The 21,434-nt window shown below is 40.1% G+C and overlaps 2 protein-coding genes across 10 annotated transcripts in view; one reads left to right on the top strand and one right to left on the bottom strand.

Moving 5' to 3' along the window:
• LOC101744314 (myogenesis-regulating glycosidase) overlaps nucleotides 1-15,076 on the top strand; it is a 61,352-nt gene extending 46,276 nt beyond the window's left edge. For all 8 annotated transcript variants that reach the window (XM_038018459.2, XM_038018460.2, XM_012689482.4 and 5 more), the window contains 6 exons: nucleotides 4,839-4,986; nucleotides 5,250-5,472; nucleotides 6,727-6,903; nucleotides 7,872-9,277; nucleotides 11,216-11,393; nucleotides 11,992-15,076. In XM_038018459.2, coding sequence (XP_037874387.1) covers nucleotides 4,839-4,986; nucleotides 5,250-5,472; nucleotides 6,727-6,903; nucleotides 7,872-9,277; nucleotides 11,216-11,393; nucleotides 11,992-12,131 — 2,272 coding nt within the window. In that variant the 3' untranslated portion in view covers nucleotides 12,132-15,076. The remainder of the gene's footprint in view (nucleotides 1-4,838; nucleotides 4,987-5,249; nucleotides 5,473-6,726; nucleotides 6,904-7,871; nucleotides 9,278-11,215; nucleotides 11,394-11,991) is intronic.
• A 3,875-nt stretch (nucleotides 15,077-18,951) lies between these two features.
• Nucleotides 18,952-21,434, bottom strand: part of LOC101744170 (titin) — a 181,978-nt gene continuing 179,495 nt past the window's right edge. For both annotated transcript variants that reach the window (XM_062674755.1, XM_062674756.1), the window contains one exon: nucleotides 18,952-21,393. In XM_062674755.1, the coding sequence (XP_062530739.1) occupies nucleotides 21,224-21,393 (170 nt within the window). In that variant the 3' untranslated portion in view covers nucleotides 18,952-21,223. The remainder of the gene's footprint in view (nucleotides 21,394-21,434) is intronic.

Raw genomic sequence — 21,434 nt, 5'->3', positions numbered from 1 at the left:
GGTAACTTTTACGGTGGTAATTTTAAGTTTAATTAGATTCCTGGCTTGCAAAGTCCCTAGAAAAAACAGTGCTCTTTTCATAAAGAATATTATAAAAACCGTTTTACAAAATCACTGTCCAAAGTTAAATACAAAAGTATTTGAATACAAAACGTGTTAAATATTCATTTGACCTCGTGATAAACTTGAGGATGTCAAACTGCAGAAACTTAGAAACGTAAAGTGGAGTTAATGAGGATATTAATCTAGCCAACGATAATGGAGTGAGGGATATTATCAACGTAGGCGAAAATGTAAAGCATTACGGACTGCAATCGTGCGAGGTTCTTAAAATTTCGAAGGAGTAATAAAATCGCTATATTCGTATTCAGCTAATAAAAATGAAACCCGCAAAATTATAATTTGCGTAATTACTGGTGGCAAGACCTCTTGTGAGTCCGCACGGGTAGGTACCACCGTCCTGCTTAATTCTGTCGTGAAGCTGTAATGCGTTTCGGTTTGGTGGGGCAGCCGCAAGGGCGGATCCAGCTTTGGTGCCAGGAGGGGGTCACATAGTCATGGTCAAGTCAAGAACTTATAATTTAATTTTGATAACAATAGATACAAGTAAAAAGTAGGTATTTTATTAATGTACGTAAGTACTGTACTTAAAAATATTTATTCTTTATTGTATACTTGAAAAACATAATAACTTGTACATTTACACGTACATATTGTCATCTTCTCTTGAAGACATCCAGAGAAGCACTATCAGGGATTTTTTTTTTCCTACCTCAGCTGGTAGCCTGGAGCGGCTATTCCAGCGTAACCGTAACTAGTAGGTGAGCTCACGGGGCTCAAACCTGACGACGATGCTAACACGAACCCTAGCAAGAGTCGTGCTTCGCAGAATCTACCACCGGATCGGAATCGCGACCCACTGAGAAGATCCGGTGAGAAACTCAGTGGGCTGTGTCTGAGAATTCATTTACTCGTCGAGCCCTTCGTCGCAAGCGACGGTTTCGACGAGGACGGTGACCGGTGCTTGAAGTACCTAGAAGCACCGTTAGTGGATCGGGAGGATCCGAGATGACGTGTTTTGGGCGACGTCGACTGCTTTCCATTCTGTCCGCAGGATCGGGAATGTAGTTACCGGCGGCCACGATGAGAGGGTTCTCGTGTCGTGCCGCTTTATCGAAGTGGCGCATCGACGCCGACTGTAGATACTTACTGATGGACTCTAAGTCCAGATCGTCATGGAGGTCGACGTTCCTGACGAACCACGGGGCTCCGACGGCTATCCTGCAAAAACGGGATTGAATAATTTGGAAGGATTTTAAGTGAGTGCGGGCCGCGTGAGCGAACACTACACTTGCATAGGTCATGACTGGGCGTGTGCAAGTTTTGTAGAGTGTCACCTTATTTCTAAGGGACATTTTACTTCGCCTGCATATCCTCGGGTAGAAACGGCCTAGAATGAAGGCGGCACGATCGCGTACCGTCTTAATATGGGGGCGGAATATCATCCTTCTGTCGAGGGTGACGCCTAAATATTTGACCTTCGGTGCCCACGGTATGGGCTGGTCGAACATCGTGATTGGGCGAATGGCGGAGGCGGAGGTGTCGACGCGCCGAGACGGAAGAGGGATGCTCAACGTGGTGTTCGGAGGGCGACCCCTTTTGAAGAGCACCGCTGTGCTTTTCGTGGGGTTGATGTCGATGCGCCACTTCCGGAACCACTGTCCCATGGTGGTAGCTGCGGTCTGAAGTCGTCGATGAAGCAACGCCTTCTTCCTACACGAGTAGTAGATGGCGGTGTCATCGGCGAAGAGCGCCAGATGGGTCTCCGGAGACCGGGGTATATCATTGATATGCAAACTGAATAGTAACGGGGAGAGGGCGGAGCCTTGCGGGACTCCGGCTGTGATGTGACGGGGGCGGAAACGCGTTCCCTCGACTCGATATTGGAACGAACGGTTCGACAAGTAGTCTCGTATGATGAGCACGAGTCTGTCTGGCACTCCCATGTTATACAGTTTGTATATCAAACCGTTGTGCCAGACTTTGTCGAACGCCTTCGCTATATCGAAGAAGGGGGCTCCTGTCGGGATGGGTTTCCGCCTATTCAGCCCTAGTAAGATGTGCTCCGTGAGGCGGTGCACTTGATGGACGCACGAGTGTCTGGCGCGGAACCCAAACTGCTCGTCGATCAATATTTTGTTGGACGCGACGAAGTCCCAGAGGCGTTTACGAAGGAGCCGTTCGTATAGTTTGCCTATCGCCGGGAGGAGACTGATGGGGCGGTAACTCGCGGTTTCGTTCTTCGGTTTGCCCGGCTTGTGTATGCCGATAACGTCAGCTTCTTTCCACGCCGCGGGAAAGATGCAGTTCGTCATAGCAGCATTTAAAATGGTGGCCAACATCGTTATTAGTTGGGCTGGTAATAATTTAAGCGCGCGGTTGCGGATGCCGTCGGATCCGGGAGCTTTCCGTGGTTGCAGGTTATCGATCGCCTCCTTAACCTCGGAAGTGGTAATGGGGGGTAACACGTCCGAGGGCGGCAGGGAAGTTCTGCGCTCGACCTCCCTGTCGACTAACTCGGTGTGATCGGGGTCCGCGTGTTGAGTGCTGGTGGTGCACTGCTCCTGCAGTGCATCGGCCAGCAACTCTGCCTTGTCATCGTCATCGTAAGCCGGTGATTGGCTTGAGGGGCGTACGAGAGGCGGCATAGTGGCTATAGTTTCGGACTTGAGGGTCCTAGCTAGTCGCCAGTATGCTTGGTGAGTGGGCGCGAGTTCTTCTAAGTAACTATCCCAATTTTCATTACAGGCGTCGCTTAGGCGGGATTTGACCTCCCGCTGTAGGCGACGCATCCGAGCCCGGTTTGAATCCGTGGGATATCGATCGTGGGCCCAGATTGCCGCGTTCCTGACTCTTAAGAGATCCCTAAGCTCGGGGGAAAGTCTGATGCGGTGGAAGCAGTCCTCCACATCGACTTGTTTAGAAGATCTTATGATCGCGGTCGAGACGTGATCAGTGAAGATGTTTATGGATTCGACTGTGTCCTCGGGGGATGGAGTTGAATCCGGGCCGCAGGGGAGGATTGGTGGAGCGGTGTCAGCTAAGCACGTGCCCAGCTTCTTCCAATCCACCATGGTCCTCGTATCTGGTTCGCGGTTAAGTGGGCGACCGAGCTGCATGACGACAGGTCGGTGGTCTGAGTCGAGTTCTTACATTGCCTCGATGGAGCGCAAGCGCAGAGTTACGTTCCTCAGCAGTGCCAGATCTATTGTGCTCGGACGACGCGCGGCGTTGTAGGGATAGCACGTGAGGGTCGGGGGGCTGAATATTTCGAATGTGAGGTCGTCTATAAAACGCGTCGAGACGCCTACCGTTCACATTCGTGCAATGGCAGTTCCACCTAGTGTGGTGGCAATTTAAATCGCCTGCCAGAATGACCGCGTCCCCCATACCGAGCAGCGTCTCGAGGTCACTGCTCAGGAGGGGTTTGTCAGGGGGGAGATAGACGGATGCGATGACGATCGGCTGGTGTCCCGTCAGCGCGATGCGGCACACTGACGCCTCGATATGTAAGAGCGAGGGAGTATCGAGAGGGACGCAGTGCAGGGCCCTCCTATAGTAAATGATCACGCCCGGAATGAAGCAGCTTATTTATATTCCATAACCGTGGTGAACGGTTTGTCATAACAGCTAGAGGTATGTCGAGGGGTATGACGCAAAACTCCGCAAAAGTGGTACGACAAGGGTTTCCAACAAACAAAATAGAAACAGACAAAATACATATATTTAAATAACAAAATCAATTTTTCTTTTACGTCTTCTCCCGAAACGCGTTATTACGTCATTTACGTCAATGGGTACGTTTTTATGAACGTGGAGAAGTGCCAGTCCGGTTAGGCGATCTTCAACCATTGAAGATCTTAGCCACGATTTAAGTCTGCGCAACGTAGAGAAAGACCTAGACGTTACGCAGTCGACAAGCGCGTGCGAGTGTGGCGCAGTAAAATTCCAATTTTCGATGCGTTCGTTCCCAAACATTTGCCATCATACAAAGTTATTATATTATATTAAATTAATTAAGGAGCAATATAAGGAGCAACAATATATTGTGTCCTAAAATCATTATGTTCAATATGTGGTCCACCTAGGGACCAGCTCAGGGGGGGGTCATGACCCCCATGACCCCCCCCCTGGATCCGCCCTTGGGCAGCCGTTGTAACTATACTGAGACCTTAGAACTTAAATCTCAAGGTGGGTGGCGGCATTTACGTTGTAGATGTCTATGAGCTCCGGTAACCAACTAACACTTGGTGGGCTGTGAGCTGTGAGATCTTACTCTCCAAATTTTAAGCTTGATAATCTCGGAAGTAGTTAATTAGATGCAATAGCGTTCTCTCTTTCACGTACAACATATCGGTTTTACTATTATGACACTAGATGGCGTTGTTCCGAATTTTTTAAAAGTGACCGAGCGATATTTTGTCGTGCAATAATTTTCACGGCACTCACATAGATTGTCGCATTGAAGAATTCCTTATTTAAGGAAAGGTCCGGTGATCATAAAATTCTTTAATTTTAAACCAAACCTTGATTTGTTTTTGATGGGTTGTCAAATTAGTCCGATTACAACATTATTCATCAGAAAAAAATGCATACGACAAGCTTAATTTTAAAAGTAAGATTGTTTGCGTTAATATTTTTAAAAAAATTCAGAAAAAATGCCCAATTTTCTGTGCCTGTGTGAAGATAGAACCACGTATATATAAGAGGCATCCCAACCCCGAGCAATACCATTCATATGAGAGGATGCTGGTGTTTACAATGTTGTTGTTTTTCAGATCACCCCTCAAATCCCCGCGCCGGAAGTCAGGCTACCCACGCCGGCTGGGCAGATCAGAATTCAGCATGGATGAAGATGATTACTCGCCGAGTAATTCTGTGACTTCTGTCAACAGCCTCGCCAGCCTCCTTAGGGAGAAGTTACAGGTAAAAAAATCTAACTTATGCGCAGGCATCTTACTGGTCAGCATTTGTTCCACCCAACGTCTCAAGTTACGTAGCGATATTTTAGTTACGATGTTCACTCACTCAGATGGCCGCTTAAAACCAGGCGAGCAATGCGTTATAAGCTCCTAAGTCTTAATCACAACCTTCCTTTCGATTTTTAATAAAACTATTTCAAACGACGCCTCATTTATGATTCTCGAATCAATTTCTGGCAATAAAGCTTCCGGTGCGCACGATTCCAGAGTATTCCTCAGAAGATTCGTAAGAAACCATCAGACTACAAGCTCAAGGCGTTCGTGGCTCTAATGTTCCTGGCCGTGGCGTTTTTCATCGGCTTCGCGTATGTGCTCTATCACCAGCAGGCTCACTCCAAGACTTACTTCCGAAACGTTCAGCTGAACGAACCAAAGAGGCTAATAAGGATCTACAATGAGGACGATGTGGAAATACTGAAAGCTAACTTAGGTGAGACACTCAACAATTCGTGTTATTGTTATAATATAACTAGCGACCCGCCCTCGCTTCGCTTCGGAAACTGTAATTTATTATTGATTTTTCCACTATTTAATGGTTGTTATTATACATATAAACCTTCCTCTTCAATCACTCTATCTATAAAAAAAACCCGCATCAAAATCCGTTGCCTAGTTTTAAAGATTTAAGCATACATGGGGATATAGGGACAGAGAAAGCGACTTTGTTTTATACTATGTAGTGATCTTTATTGGCTCGATGGTGTCAGCCAAGAGTGGCACCGCCCTATCTATCTCTTCCATGGCTATTCATCGAAGAACTCAGCTAAGTTCTCTGAGTATCACACCAGCTCACTGCGATCGCCAAATGGTATTTAATTATTTTGTACTACTGCTTAGTCAAATCGTAAATCTGTTCGAGTAGGTACCACCATCCTGGACATGTCTCTATGAAGTACGAATGCTTTCCTGTTTCAATATATAATACACAATACAAAAAGGCTTAGATCGAATGTCTCTTTAGTGGCAACGTTAACGCTGTGATATTCTCCGTTAAGCACTCGACACCGAATGGGCCGTAAATACATTCAACCGTCAGCGTATTAAATAAAAAATTACAACTATTCTTGGAGTTTCTCTGAAGGGTCTAGTCCGGGACGAGTTGATCCGACAGAGAACCAAAGTTATCAATATAGCACAGCGGATTAGTAAGCTGAAGTGGCAATGGGCGGGTCATATAGTCAGAGATGCGATAACTGTTGGGATAAAAGTTTTCTTGAGTGGAAACGCGCAAATTGGCAAACGTAGTGCAGGACGCCCTCAGGCTCAGGATGGATGAGAGAAGCCGAGGATATTGCTTAGTAGCGCGTAATTGGAGTGTTCTGTTTCCAGCAGTGGACTGCTATAGGCCCATGATGGTGATGACGAAACAAAAAATGCGTGTAATATATTTGAATATGCAATTTCGAAAAGGGCACATCTCTGAAAATGTAAAGTGCTCAGGAAATTAAAAAAGCTGATTATTTTCTAAAGCAGTGTAATATTTAAAATATTAACTTTTGAGATATATTTTAGTGTTAATTAGCAACTGAAAATTACTGGAATTATTATAAAATGGGTGTAGGTAAGCCTCAAAACTACATGTATATGAAAAAACGTATTTGACAAAATATGCGACATGTGCCCTTTTCGAAATTGCATATTCATTTAAAACTAGGCCAATGAAGATTGCCTTATTGTATTTCAGCGGTTGGCGTCCAAGGTAAAATAAAAGCCTTCCCATGTCTACCGGAAGACCGCCGCAACGGTTCCCAGTGTCTGGAGTGGCTCCACACCCTCCGTTTCTACATGAAGTCGCAGCCGCACGACCCTGGTTTGGACAACACAACATGCTACTCCATCCACTGGCAAGCGTTAAGACCTGGTTAGATATAAATTCTATTAAAAAACCATGTATTTTAGGTGCAAAATTTGTTGAAGTTGTGGTAAAATAAGTTGAAAACACGAATGTGAAAGGGATTTTATCTTTCATCACCAATTCCTCATAAGATTCTCTGGATAACAGACTGTGGTTTCTTAACTTTTGACCAAGAATTAGAGTTTATAGAAGAAACATTGTTATTGCTATTGCTAACAACGTATAGCTTCTGAAAAGCCGCATAGTTAGTCTGATAGTCTGACTATTTTGAGCCCTGTTTTATTAGATAAAGAGGACAACGCCGGACTATCGCCTATATGGTGGGGCGGTAGGACGACTATTAGAGTTGAACCAATTAAAAACCACTATTGTTCAATAACACACATAGGTCTTAAGCCACATTAGTTTATCTTGTAACCATAGCTCTGTCATTATCTTTATTATGACCATTTGTCATTTAGGAATTATTTGCTGAAATATTGCTTGGTATTATTTATATTGGAGCTTATTAAATAATATATGTATGTAAAAATCAGCGAAATGACATTGGCGTGTTAATTTACTTCTGTTTAATGTTTCTTTTTAATACGCTTTTATTAGCTTCAGACCTATGTATGTTAGTATGTAACTGAATCTTTGAACATGATTTTGACCCCCTCGGATTAACTCGAAATTTGGTATACTTATTATGGACCGAAGAGAATTCAATATTAAAAAATATATTGAAAAAATTGAAATTCAACTACAAAATGAAAAATAAATTATAGTTTAAAAAAACTAATAAAATACGCTTTTATAGAAAATCCAACTAAAAAATAGAAAATAAATTTTATTAAATTTGAAATAAAAATAGTGTAAGAAAAAAATGATTTTATTGTAAAAAAATCGTATTTTGTTAGTTTTTTTAAAGTATTATTTATTTTATAATTGCTTCTATACAAGTAGTACAGATATCAAAATTGTTTTGTTTTCAGATGTAACTCCTACGGACTGCTTCGACTGGGGTGACACAAAGGTTCACTGGTATGGCGGCGGACAGTCTTTTAACTTGACTTGGCCTCTGGACGCAGGCTCCATAAGCTTTACACCATTTGTTACCGGTGATATGCAGAAATCGCAATGGGGCAACCTCCTGACCAGGTACTTCATCAACACTAAAGGAGCAGCAATCATTGTCGACGAAGAAACTCCTTTACACGTAGCCGTCAAGCCTGACACCAAAGAAATATGCATTAGAGCTAAATACGACGACTTCGCTTTTGCCAACAAGATTACTGAATTTCCCGAAATGAGATACAACATTTGCACCTCAATCGATATGAAGTCGCTTCATACTTCCATTCACAGTCACAGGAGTTCACCTCTATGGGACGGTCTCAAGCCTGCCGACATGCAGACCTTAGATTCATTGATATCGGAACCGGTCTGGCAAATAGCGCCACGATTCAAACACGAACTTCAAGCGGAAACCATTGCTAAGTACACCGAGGACGTCATAAACTTAGGATTCTTAAAACAAGGGCATGTGCTCATTAACGAACATTGGCAAAATGAAATCGGTGATCTAGAAGTTGACAAGAGCCGTTTTGAAACTTTAAATGTGACTGTGGACAAATTGCATCGAAGAGGTTTTAAGGTGGCGTTCACTATCCAACCATTCATAAGCACGGAGAGCCAGAATTTCGCTGAGACAGTCCAGAAGCGGTTGCTAGTTAGCGAGAGGAATAGTGATCGGCGCATCCCAGCGTTGACAAGATTCAAGTCCTTACCGAGCGCAGGGGTTTTAGATATAACGAACAACAGATCTGTGCCTTGGATTTTAGACAAACTGCAAGCAGTTATCGACGAATACCATATCGATTCGTTCTATTTTGATTTAGGAACGGCCTACGATATACCCCATTACTATCGTTGCGAAAGTTTCCTAATAAATCCTGATCATTACAAAACGATTTTCACGAAAACATTCGAAAAAGCCTTGAACATTATTGGAGTGTCGTCCGCCATTTCACTGCCAAGACCACCGATATTCGTGTCGCTGCCGCCCTTTGAGTCCAGTTGGGAGGCGATGAGACGAGTAATACCTACAATGCTCACGTATGGCGTCAACGGGTTCCCGTTTTTAATGCCTGGTGCCGTTGGCGGAGACATCTACTGGCCAGGGAGCGAACAGTTTCTGCCCTCGTCTAAAGGCTCAATGGACCCGATGAATATAACACAGGAGAACGGTATAGATTTGCCCGAACGAGAACTGTACATGCGGTGGCTTCAGATGGCCACTTTTCTGCCGGTTATGAAGTTTACTCATCTGCCGAGCAAGTATAATGACGAGAGGGTGCTGGAGATGGCGAAGAATTTGACCCTGCTGAGACAGAAACTGGTAGGTTTTTTTTTATTGCTTAGATGGGTGGACGAGCTCACAGCCCACCTGGTGTTAAGTGGTTACTGGAGCCCATAGACATCTACAACGTATATGCGCCACCCACCTTTAAGCTCTAAGGTCTCAAGTATAGTTACAGCGGCTGCCCCACCCTTCAAACCGAAACGCATTACTGCTTCTCGGCAGAAATAGACAAGGCAGTGGTACCTACCCGTGCGGACTCACAAGAGGTCCTACCACCAGTGAAATGGAATGGAAGCAACATGTGAATTTAATTCCAGAGTCGGTGCATCAGTGTTTATAGTTGGCGTCCATTGAACCAGTTAGTACGAGATCCGACTGCAGGATTAGTGCGCTCATTGGTTATTTGCTAAAAACCAAATTTTTATGTATATTTATAATTAGGAGAATATATATCTACCAAGTTGCCTATGAAAATTGGGCCGCTAGTATTTTTAATTAAATTATTTTTAATTGCTTTTCGGGAAAAAATTTCGTTCACTTGTTTTTTAAATAAAATATCGTCTACATCACGGCAATTTACATAATGATTTAAAAAAATCACGGTTGCCATTGCGCATTATGTTAGAATAAAAATGCCGCATCTGTTCAGTTGAGGACACTAACATTCGACACATGCGCAATGGCTTAAAACCGTCGCACGGCCAGCAATCGCTATCCTCGTCTGACAAATGATGTTACGCGTTAACTCTCTTTCACTCTACCTTAAATATTTATCATCTTTAACAGCCAGCAACCCTTATTTGCGGCCAGATTTAATTAGGCAACCATATATGATAATTAATAGAAAAAAATTAGCTTCAATTTGATATATAATTAATAAATATACGTTGTGAACGTAAAAAAGTATCGAAATCATACCTGTTTACATCTGGCTGCGAAGAGGTGCGGCCAGGTGCGCAATGGCAACCGTGATTTTTTAAAATCATTATGTAAATTGCCGTGATGTAGACGATATTTTATTTAAAAAACAAGTGAACGAAATTTTTCCCAAAAAGCAATTAAACATAATTTAATTAAAAATACTAGCGGCCAAATTTTGATAGGCAACTTGGTAGATATATATTCTCCTAATTATAAATATACATAAAAATTTGGTTTTTAGCAAATAACCGATGAGCGCACTAATCCCGCAGTCGGATCTTAGACTAAGTGATATGGTTTTGAATTTAAAATCTTATCGATTATAAACATCATCACAATGCCATTCAGAATTAAATTCTATAGTTGAAAGTGGCCTATGTTTGGTGCATTTTGCAATTTTCGTGTCATTCAGTTGGTCTACAACTTCACAGTTTGCTTACCTTAATACTATATTTAAATAATGATTTACCCCTATCAATTATTCAAAGACTTTTCTCAACACGTTTGTTCAATCTGAAGTATAAAGTTGAACAACTTTACCTCAAAATTTATTATAGAAGTATGCCTTATATCTTCATTTAAATAACATTATGGTTTTACTATCAATTTGAGAGTAGGTCTACTACAAATAATCGACAACAATCGCAGGACTTGTTAAGTACAATACCAAACAGAGAATTAAAAATTTCTAAATATATTTAAATCGGTCCCCTTTGACACTGTTTCTGCTTCATTATGACATGACCTCAAATGTTGTTTTCAAAAGAGACCAGACATGCAGCGGCCCGGTCGTGACCCTGATATGGTCAGTATCCATCGCTAACTGGTTACTACAAGATAGCTGTAACTATATTGTAACTATACTTGAGATCTTAGAACTTATATCTCAGGATGGGTGGCGCATTTGCGTGATGTCTATGGGCTCCAGTAACCACTTAACACCAGGTGGGCTATGAGCTCGTCCACCCATCTAAGCAATAAAAAAAAGCCAATTTGTGTCATCTTCAGACACTTAAATAATCATTAGCACCATTCATACAATTTCAATTCCAGGTGACGCCTCTGCTGCTAAAGTACAAGCGAGAAGCGCTGGAGGAAGGTCTGCCGCTGATCCGTCCGCTGTGGCAGGTGTCGGGCGGCGAGGCGGCGCCGCGGGTGGACGACGAGTTCGCGCTCGGAGACGAGCTGGTGGTGGCGCCCGTGCTGCACCAGGGACAGACCACTAGGGAAGGTGAGCCCAGTGCCTTACTTAGGAACACATCCGATCCGGGCCTTTCCAGTTTCACCAGGACAGGTGGGCGAGCAAAGGCTCAGCCAGGAGGGGTGGGATTTGCTAACAACTGCCCGAGCGCCTCCGAAGGACACAACTCAAGAGCAATTGCTTCGAGAATTAATCTACTACCGGCTCGGGCCGCAATGACGTATTTAAGGCGACGTCGACTGTTTACCATTCGGTCCACAGGATCGGGTACCTATGTAATTTCCGGCGGCCACGACAAGAGGGTCTTCGTGTCGTGCCGCCTCCTCAAAGTACGTCACTTTAAGAGAGAGATGCCTATAAATTTATTTATCTATACAATCTTACTGGTGGTAGGACCTCTTGTGAGTCCGTACTGGTAGGTACCACCACCCTGCCTATTTCTGCCGTGAAGCAGTAATGCGTTTCGGTTTGAAGGGTGAGGCAGCCGTTGTAACTATACTTGAGACCTTAGAACTTATATCTCAAGGTGGGTGGCGTATTTACGTCAACCACTTAATACCAGGTGAGCTGTGAGCTCGTCCACCCAACTAAGCAATAAAAAAAAACCTTAAAACATGTTTCCTTCCAGTGTACCTGCCGGCCGGTCTTTGGCAGGACGGGATCGACAACTCCTTGAGGAAGGGAAACAGATGGATGCACGAGTATAAAGTGCCGGTTGACAAGGTCGCCTATTTCATCAGGAGACCAGACGATTTGAGGTTCCGATAGGATAGAGGTTTTCGAAACAATTCAATTAAAATCAACTACATAATATTTTATGTAAAATTTGCGTAATTCATGTTTTGATTACGTAAATGCGTAAATTATAATTATTAAATAGTTTCGTGGATAGATTCGCGATCTTAAAATTTATCGTATTTACCAGCCTCTGTGGTACATAACTGTTTTTTGGTTTTGTGGCGGGTGGGAGGTGAAATCCCATCATTGGACAAAAGCGCAAATTTTATTAAAAAATATATTTAAAGTTTAATGTAAATTTAAAGTAAATAATATGTATAGTAACATTAAATAAAGCTATTTTTGTTCGTATCGATAAAACAATAATATTATGAATAGCTGTTAGTTCATATTTATTAAATTCTAGTCCACTAGATTAGATGCAGAATAATAATAATAATAATAAAACAAATACAAAATATCGATTTAGTACATTATATAATTATAAGAATAAATTCGATCATACATTGTGGAAAATTGATTTTTTTGTTGTAAAGAATGATTTTTTTTTTCTAAAACTTAAAATTAGTATATTCTTTAAAAAAAAAATCCTCCGTAATTTGATATCACGCGTTGGGGTGTTCTGTCTGAACGCGGTTTAATATCTGGCGACAGTTGGAGCCAGCATCACAACATGTCATGTGTTAACGTTAAATTATGTTAGCGTTGTATTTCATGACTTAAAATGTAAATCATTTATACGTCGCGAAAGTAGTGATTGAATGGTCCATTTTCGTTCGACTAACGTACTGATGGTAGGACCTCTTGTGAGTCCGCACGGGTAGGTACCACCACCCCGCCTATTTCTGCCGTGAAGCAGTAATGCGTTTCGGTTTGAAAGGTGGGGCAGCCGTTGTACAGTAAAACTCATGTCTGATTGTGGGACATTTACGTTGCAGATGTGTTGTTGTGATATATGAAGAAAAAAATATATTTACGAACCCGAACTACACACTGAGACATGAGTTTTCTTCTAGCAAAATAATATATGTAGTCAAATATATAAAAAAAACCATCCCTAAGCACTAACATGTTCTAGAAAGTTTCAAATATATAAATATAATATGTACATATTTAAAACTTTAAGGAGTGTATTAAAATTATGCTTTATACAGTGTAAGCATTTATTTATTTATTTATTTATTTAAATAAGTACTGCCACATCACAAACATCTAACATTGAAAATAAATTTAAACTATTTAATTTATGGCCTGATGCATGTGACAACAATGGCGTACGTAATGGCGTCAATGGCCCGAAAATGGAATACTATTTAATTGGAATAATTCGACAAAACAATTTACGTGCTTTGTTATGACCGGGTCAAAAGCTTTATAACATTCAAGATTCTATCCAAAGTTAGTGAGTAAGCTTTCTGCGCAACAGATAACGTGTAGATTACCGTTTGTTCAAATCATATTTTTAAGTAACTCAGTGACTTAGTTTAGATGTTGATTCTAATGTAATGCGCTGGCTTTTAAAACTCTCATATCAATTTAGACATTTGTAGGCATGACCTAGTTTATATAATACGGTATATTGTATCGAGTGATGCATGATAGTGACGATGATTTTTGGTGGTAGAATGTCTTGCAAGTCCGCACGGGTAGGTACCACCACCCTGCCTATTTCTGCCGTGAAGCAGTAATGCGTTTCGGTTTGAGGGGCGGGACAGCCGTAATTAAAAGTGAGACCTTAGTCGCAAGGTGGGTGGCGGCATTTACGTTGTAGATGTTTATGGACTCCGGTAACCACTTAACATCAGGAGGCGCGCGAGCTCGTTCATCCAGATAAGCAATGAAAAAAAACTAAATAGGAAAGAAAAAACATGATTTTTTCTTTGCACAAGAACTGGTGGTAAGTCGTGTTGAAAGTAAGTGCGGGTTCCTCCACCATGCGTATTTCTGTCGCGAAAAAGTTTTAGGTACCGGTTAGGTGATACCTGAAGTTTTGAGCTCCTCCCGTATCAAGATCGCGACATCCACGTTGAGTTTTAATATCTATGGGATCCAATAACGTTTAGAACTACACGCGCGGTCAATGCACCGTGAAATATAAATGTCCAATGATTCTCGGTTTCTTCCTGCTACGCTATAACATTTCTATCATCAGACTAGGCTTGCGAATAAGCTTTAGGAGTAGACCATGGCTTTGCTGAAGTCCTTGTCTGCCAGTAGCCTCTTTCGCAAGGTCTGTGGTCTGCTTTCGTCAACCGTAAATATTTCAAAAGAGAGTTCTAGAGACCACCATTATCTAACTTAGGAGACGTTATTTAACTATGCCGTGCCAGTTTTATTTATGGCAATCGAATGTTCAGTTACCTTATTATTAACCTTCGTGGCCCAGTGGTATCGAAAATGTATAATCGCGAGGATACAAGGTTCATATTGATACTTGGTTTGGTTGTGATATTTAGATAACGTGATAGTGTGTTCACGAGTGATCGCTAACGGTCATTGTTTATAAATGCATTGACATTGTTATTGGCATCAGCCAGCGTAATCTAGGATTTAGAATTGTTTATGTAATGAATAAATAATGAGCTATGACTTGTATATTGTAAGCCAGTGATATTTTGATGTCTATTTAGAATGTAATAACATAGTGTAGGTGATTCCTTATAATAAATCTTAACATTAGAGACACAAAATCGGAAATTCATAAATTCAAATTCATGTCTTATTAGTTTTGTATAATAATATTATAGGTATCTCTTCTATCTATAAGACCATTTTAGGAAAGTTGTAAATGATCGATACGGAATTATCATTCCAATTTTATTTAAAGTTAAGTGAAATGAAACCCCTATCAATCGTTTTGTTTTGTAAAATGTATATCCGACGTTGTGCTTCTGATTATACCATTGAAAATGTTAAAGTTAATTATATTCATATTGTTATTTGTGACGAAAATAAATGTTATAGCTAAACTTGCATCATCTTGTTTTATTTGACGACCACAGGTTAAAACCTGTATTTACTAAAGTAAATAACATATTAATCTATATATGAATACGTGAAGCAAAAACTTTTTACTCCTTTTTACGAAAATTGCTCGGACGGAGGAGTACGAAATTTCACACTTATAGAAAATATAGCGAAGGAGTGCCCAACGGTAATTTTTTTTTAAATTATGCACTAATAATACATTAAATCAATAAAAAAAAAACGTTACACACACTACCATGTATTTGACATGCACGCATATTATTATGAATACTCTATATTTATTGTCAAACTTTTGTTACTCTGTTAGTCTGTGATCAAATTGAGAATAGGTTAATATTATTTGACTATAATGTAGTCTTGGCGAAATCTGTGATTATAGAAGTATAATAGTCTTTAACAATAGAACTACTTTCTACTGGTGGTAGGACCTGTTGTGAGTCCGCGCGGGTAGGTACCTGCCTATTTCTGCCGTGAAGCAGTAATGCGTTTCGGTTTGAAGGGTGGTGCAGCCGTTGTAACTATACTGAGATCTTAGAACTTATATCTCAAGATAGGTGGCGCATTTACGTTGTAGATGTCTATGGGCTCCAGTAACCACTTTACACCAGGTGGGCTGTGAGCTCGTCCAACCATCAAACTTATAATTTCAATTAATTATAGTCGAATTTCGACTACCGAGGGACCACTATTGAAACAACTTTTTGACGTACCGTCGACACGGACAACTGAAGCCACTACAGTAAATGAGTTCCCGAATTTACCGCATATCCCCGAAAAACGTGCAGGACACAGTATCCTTGACGAATACTGACAACAGAGAGACGCCGCTTTGAGATGTTAGGTGGTTTTTAGACTGGGCTCCACACAGAAACATCACTAAACCTTCCATCAGCACGCAGCGTTTTTTTTCCCTACCCATTCTGAAAGCCTTCAGAGGCTATTTCAGCTTCACCCTAGCGTGTAGGTGAGCTCACTGGGCTCAAACCGGAAGTGTTGCTAACATTGGCCCTAGCAAGAGCAGTGCTTCGTAGAATCTACCACCGGATCGAAAACGCGACTCACTGAGAAGATCCGGCGAGAAACTCAGTGGGCTGTGTCTATGGGTTAATTTACTCGTCGCGCCCTTTGTCGCAAGCAGGTTCGGCGGGGACGGTGTCCGGTGCTTGTGGTACCTAAAAGTACCGTTAATGGACCGGGAGGATCCGTAATGACGTGCTTAGAGTGATGTCGACTGTTTACCATTCGGATCGGGATCGGGTAAGACACGCAGCGCTGCAGAACTGTTCCAGTTCTGGTCATGCTTATTTTCTATTCCTCGATACGTGTTGTCTAGAGCAAACCCCGAGTTCTATGTGAACATGTTTGAACTGTGCAGAATAGCGCCCCCTATCTCTTCTTGAGGGTGTCGTACATGGCGATTTAGCGATTCACAGGATCATCATCAACAACGTTCTCCGAAATCAGGGTATTACGTTCACCAATCAGCATATGGGTGCTGATAGGGGTAATATTGGTAGGCAGCGGCTTGGCTCTGCCCCTGACATTACTGAAGTCCAAGGGCGACGGTAACCACTCACCATCAGGTGGGCCGTATGCTCGTCTGCATAGGCAGATGCCCTTATAGAAGGGCAATAAAAAAAAATATATATATAAGCCCGCACGGGTAGGAAGCCCCATCTTGCCATTCTGCCACGGAGCAGTCATGCGTTCCGGTTTGAGTGGTGAGACAACCGTGGTACAAACGAGACTTCAATAATATGTCTCAAGGTGGATGGCTGTATACAGGCTGTGTTGTTCACGGACCATTGTAACTACTTGACAATAGGAAAACAATAAAAAAATATTTCAGATACCTATAGAAAAATTGGTACCTATCTGTGAGATTGATATGTCTTATAGTCTTATCGTTCCAATACGAATACGCTGGACCTCTTTCTACAGCTTACGAGAGCTAGTATCTTTTCGCTTCGCGTTATGGAGATAAATAAAAAACGCATTAAGACATTTCATATTTTATTAATTTTATGAATTACTTCATCTAACACGCTTAATGGAATTGCGACATGACTGACAATGAAATTACTTTTACGCTGACGTTAGTGATATGCTGACGAGGTCTTAGTCGATGGGTGCGTGGTGCTCATTGCTGTCCTATCCAGTTTTTATTGAAGCTAATTTAATAACAATATATATTTTTTGGATTTTATATTTATTCAAGTTTTATTTTATATTTTGTTAATGTTAACCGGGTGTTTGATGTCAACCCATGTCTAGTGGGCGGTCAATCATGACTAGCTAGACATGTTACGGAGTCTTCATCGAAGTTACAATAGAGAGGTTTGGCCTAGTCTAGAGACCGTACGACAAGACAACAAGAGCGTATCTGATTTGAATTTCTAATTTCTCAGCACTTTGAAAATACAAGTATAAGTTCTCAAAGGAAATTAACAAATTATTTCAAACAGATCAGGATTTTTTTTTGTATAGGGTTTTTTCTGCAAACGAATATAAAATTTAAGACTAAAAAGTTTCAATATTTCCCTCGTCAACATACCGCTCAAATCAATCTTAACATTACACATATCTAAATACAGACATTCAAAGAAAATTTTCAATCATTATTTAAATTATTAAACACATTTAGATATCTGTTATTTAAGAAACAATAATTTTACAAGCCATCAATCAGTCCACCATTGAGCGTGCACTCTGTATTCGAAGTAAATAGTGACGGTGTAAGCAATATAAAGCGTAAGCCTTCGTTTAAATTCGCGCCAATGCGTTAAAAGCGTTTCCAACGCGATTAGCGCCGGATAAGACTGCTTTGTTTTATTTAAGCAAATGGCGCCATGGTTAGCTTAAACACAAAACAAATACTTACTTATTTAAAGTACAACCTCATGCTCGAGCAATCTTTTCACACTCTGAATTTTTATTTGTTGTTCTAAAAGAATTATAGTGTTGTACATTACTCGTCACTATTTACAAGAATGCTTTTTTTTTCATTTCGTTACCGCTTCTCTTAGCACATCGATAGCACCACACATATGTACCTACTATAAGGTGGAACAACACATATTCAATTCGTCGATCGTTTTTTAATAAAAAAACTGGAAGAAAAATGGAGGTAGTTGGAACAAAAGAAGATCATTGATATACAGTTTTCATAACTGCTGTAGACTCATGGCAGTACAATATTCAATAATAAAATAGTCACAGATCTGTAATTACGGTAATCAAATATTTTAGGATCGTGCAAATAAAAATTTCAAATTCTATCTAAATATTTCATTGCTAGTATCTAATATTATTTGCGGTATAGATGCCTAACCTAACTTAGACTGAACTAAGTCCTGAGGCGAAATCCAATGCGATTGAATTCACCGAATATGCGGTTACACCCTAACAATTTTATCTCCTACATAATTAAGTAAAAAAAAAAACAAAAATACAATTCTGACGTAGCTTTCAAAAGAAATATTTAACATTATTGTTCAACTATTTTAGAAACATTCACGTCTTTTTTCTCTGTTCTGTCTTCTAATGAAAATTTGAAACAAGGTAACCGGCCTCCTGAATTATTACAGGTGTATTTATTTGGAAATGAACCTAAAATTTCATAGAGATCAACAAAAAGATTCTGCTTATCAAATCTGATTCTGCTTTCGTCTGAAATTTTCGTCTGAACATGATTAAAATTTTCGTTTTAAAAAAAATGTCGCTGTCAAAGAATTTTTGGACAACGTAACTGACTTGATAGGAGGCCTATTGAGATCATATTATGTATATTATTGATGTGTTTTCACAACAATAACATACAAGTTATTGCAGAAAAAAAAATGTTCCGGAAGAAAACATTTAATAATTTCAATAATGATTATTTATTTAATAATTTTGATTCTCATAGAGCTATTGATGTTCACTAAGCTGATACAATTCTTAGATAATAGTAACACGTTTAAACTCCTAATATTATGCATTATTTAGAGTTCTAGCTATAAAGTACAATAATGTAAAATCGGGCGATGCGACCCGGAAGAAAAGAAGCCATCTTTCAAATCATAACAAAGCCTGTCCTTGCCGATGCCCGAAATATGCCATAATTTAAATTCAAGGTCAATAATCTTGCTTGCGTAGCCGGTGATTGGATATCACAGCTTTAAGCGAAGCGTAGTGTCGGCATAGCCAAGTTGTTTAGTTCCGACATCGGCTCAGATTCCGTCTCATTAGGTATTTCACTTCCCTGTAGTCTCCTCCCGATAGCGAGAAGCATTTAAACACATAACATACATATTGTGCTCACATCAATCAAACCTATATGACATAAATATTAAATATATATAATTTACTATAAAATAAAATCCCATTCATACATTTATCTGAAGTTAATGTGTATATTTAATTTGTTCTTTATTTTTTATTTTTTTGATTGTGCTGGTGTATTTTTATGAGATAATGTTATAATATTGAAACTACAATAAGTTTGGTAGGCAATACAAAGAAGCGATGTTCGAGCGATCGCTTGAAACATTACGGCTTATAAATTAATTGACGTTAGATTCGAGGGGTATTTTTGGCAATTCAAAATTAATCGGAAGGCTTATAGTGAATTATGATTACATTCACGCACCATTCATGTATGTTAAACATTAAAAAAAAAACATTTCTAAATTCCTAAAGATATATTTATCGGGGTTTAAAAAAATCGAAATCAATTGAGAAATACATGTCGAAATTAAATAGGAACAATGACGAACCAAATTCGCCAACATTTGGGTAACTAGACTAGAAATTTGAAAAAAAAAAAAATACACAAAAATACAACTGATCATAAAATACAAATGGCCAATCATAATAACAGAGAGACAACGACATCTCATTAAATATTAGACAGAGAAAACATTTTTCATCAAATCAACAACATAAATCCATATATTTATAGTTTTCATACTAGACGTAACAAGCAAGTAACTTCAAAACGAATTGATTCTTCTATATAGTTCTACTAAACATTTGGATAAGCTCTCTATAATTTAGGCTCATAGTTCGTCTCCAATCACAAAGGTCAATCGTCACTTGCGTTGATAAAACTCGACAGATCTCACATACGTTTCAAACTCATCCAAGTTACAGGCATTTCCTGAACGAATTTGATTCGTATGAGAAAAAAGTGAATCGAATCAACACGTAAATTCCATCACAATTTATGATTTCGATTGTAGATGTTAATTAACTGTTCTTTGTTTGGAAACTGTATTAGATAATAACGCCTCCGTAATTCTAGATAGAATATTCATAATATGTCACCTTTAAGAGTGATGACCTTGTATGTTCTGGTTTCGCTAACAAATGTCTTTCAGACATTCCCCTATATTTATTACTAGAACGAACCTTGACATAAATGTGCGTCAAGGCTAGCCAGTTCATATCCGACATTTTAATATTAAACACGTGTCCATCATGAAAATTCTGAAACGAAATATTTTTACAGCGTTTTCAGCTAATTTCAAATTACAGTATACTATTCAAAACCTCACAATGCGATAGCAAAATAATTGTTTTTATTAATTATTTTTTTTTACATTTTTAAATCGTATTTTCGTCACGCCAAGCGGTGTTTCGGCTAAACAAAATGGACTGGACAAGCTAAATATTTCATATATAAAAGCTCTACTGTTTCAATATAAGACCAAATCTTTCAAAATACCATTCAACGAAGCTACTTGACAAAAGTGATTTAGAAAAAAATGGACGTTTCCGTTTTGTATTTAGGTCGAAAATCGGTTTTTACTCTTCAACTGGATTCGGTCGAGGACATGAATTGGAACAACATCACTAAACACATCAACGGCAGCACTACTTCGTATAACTCCATCAATTTCTATAAAACTAAGATTTCATATCAAACTCATTAGCAGTCTGTTCATTGCGTTATCACAAACACAATCTATTTGCGGACCCTCATGCGAAGAAGAGTTCTCGCCCCACGACTCGGCTCTAGAACCTTCCAGCATTATCACAGACGAATAAATCCCTACAAAAAGAAAACTCTTTGGTACCCCCGTTCTAGAACAGTCGTGGAGTTTTAGTGAGAATTACTTCTTCGATGAGAAGGCCACAAATAGACCCGGCACCTAAAACTCAAGGCGATAGGCCGCGCACGAGGTCTCGTGATCTTGCAGGTTTATGGTGCAGCGTGAAGCAGAGGGAGACAGGTCGATCTTGTACTTCTCCAAGGCTTCCTCATTCTCCGTCACCCAGTAGCCCAGGACGTCGGTGTCATATGTGGGGATTATGGTCACTTCTGTGAAGGACAAGAAAGATATTGGCCGTTGTGATTATTTT

This window comes from Bombyx mori, chromosome 21 (assembly GCF_030269925.1).
Source record: "Bombyx mori chromosome 21, ASM3026992v2".
In the NCBI taxonomy this organism is placed as follows: domain Eukaryota; kingdom Metazoa; phylum Arthropoda; class Insecta; order Lepidoptera; family Bombycidae; genus Bombyx; species Bombyx mori.
Note: the sequence above shows the minus strand (reverse complement) of the source record. Positions and strands in the feature narration are given on the sequence as shown.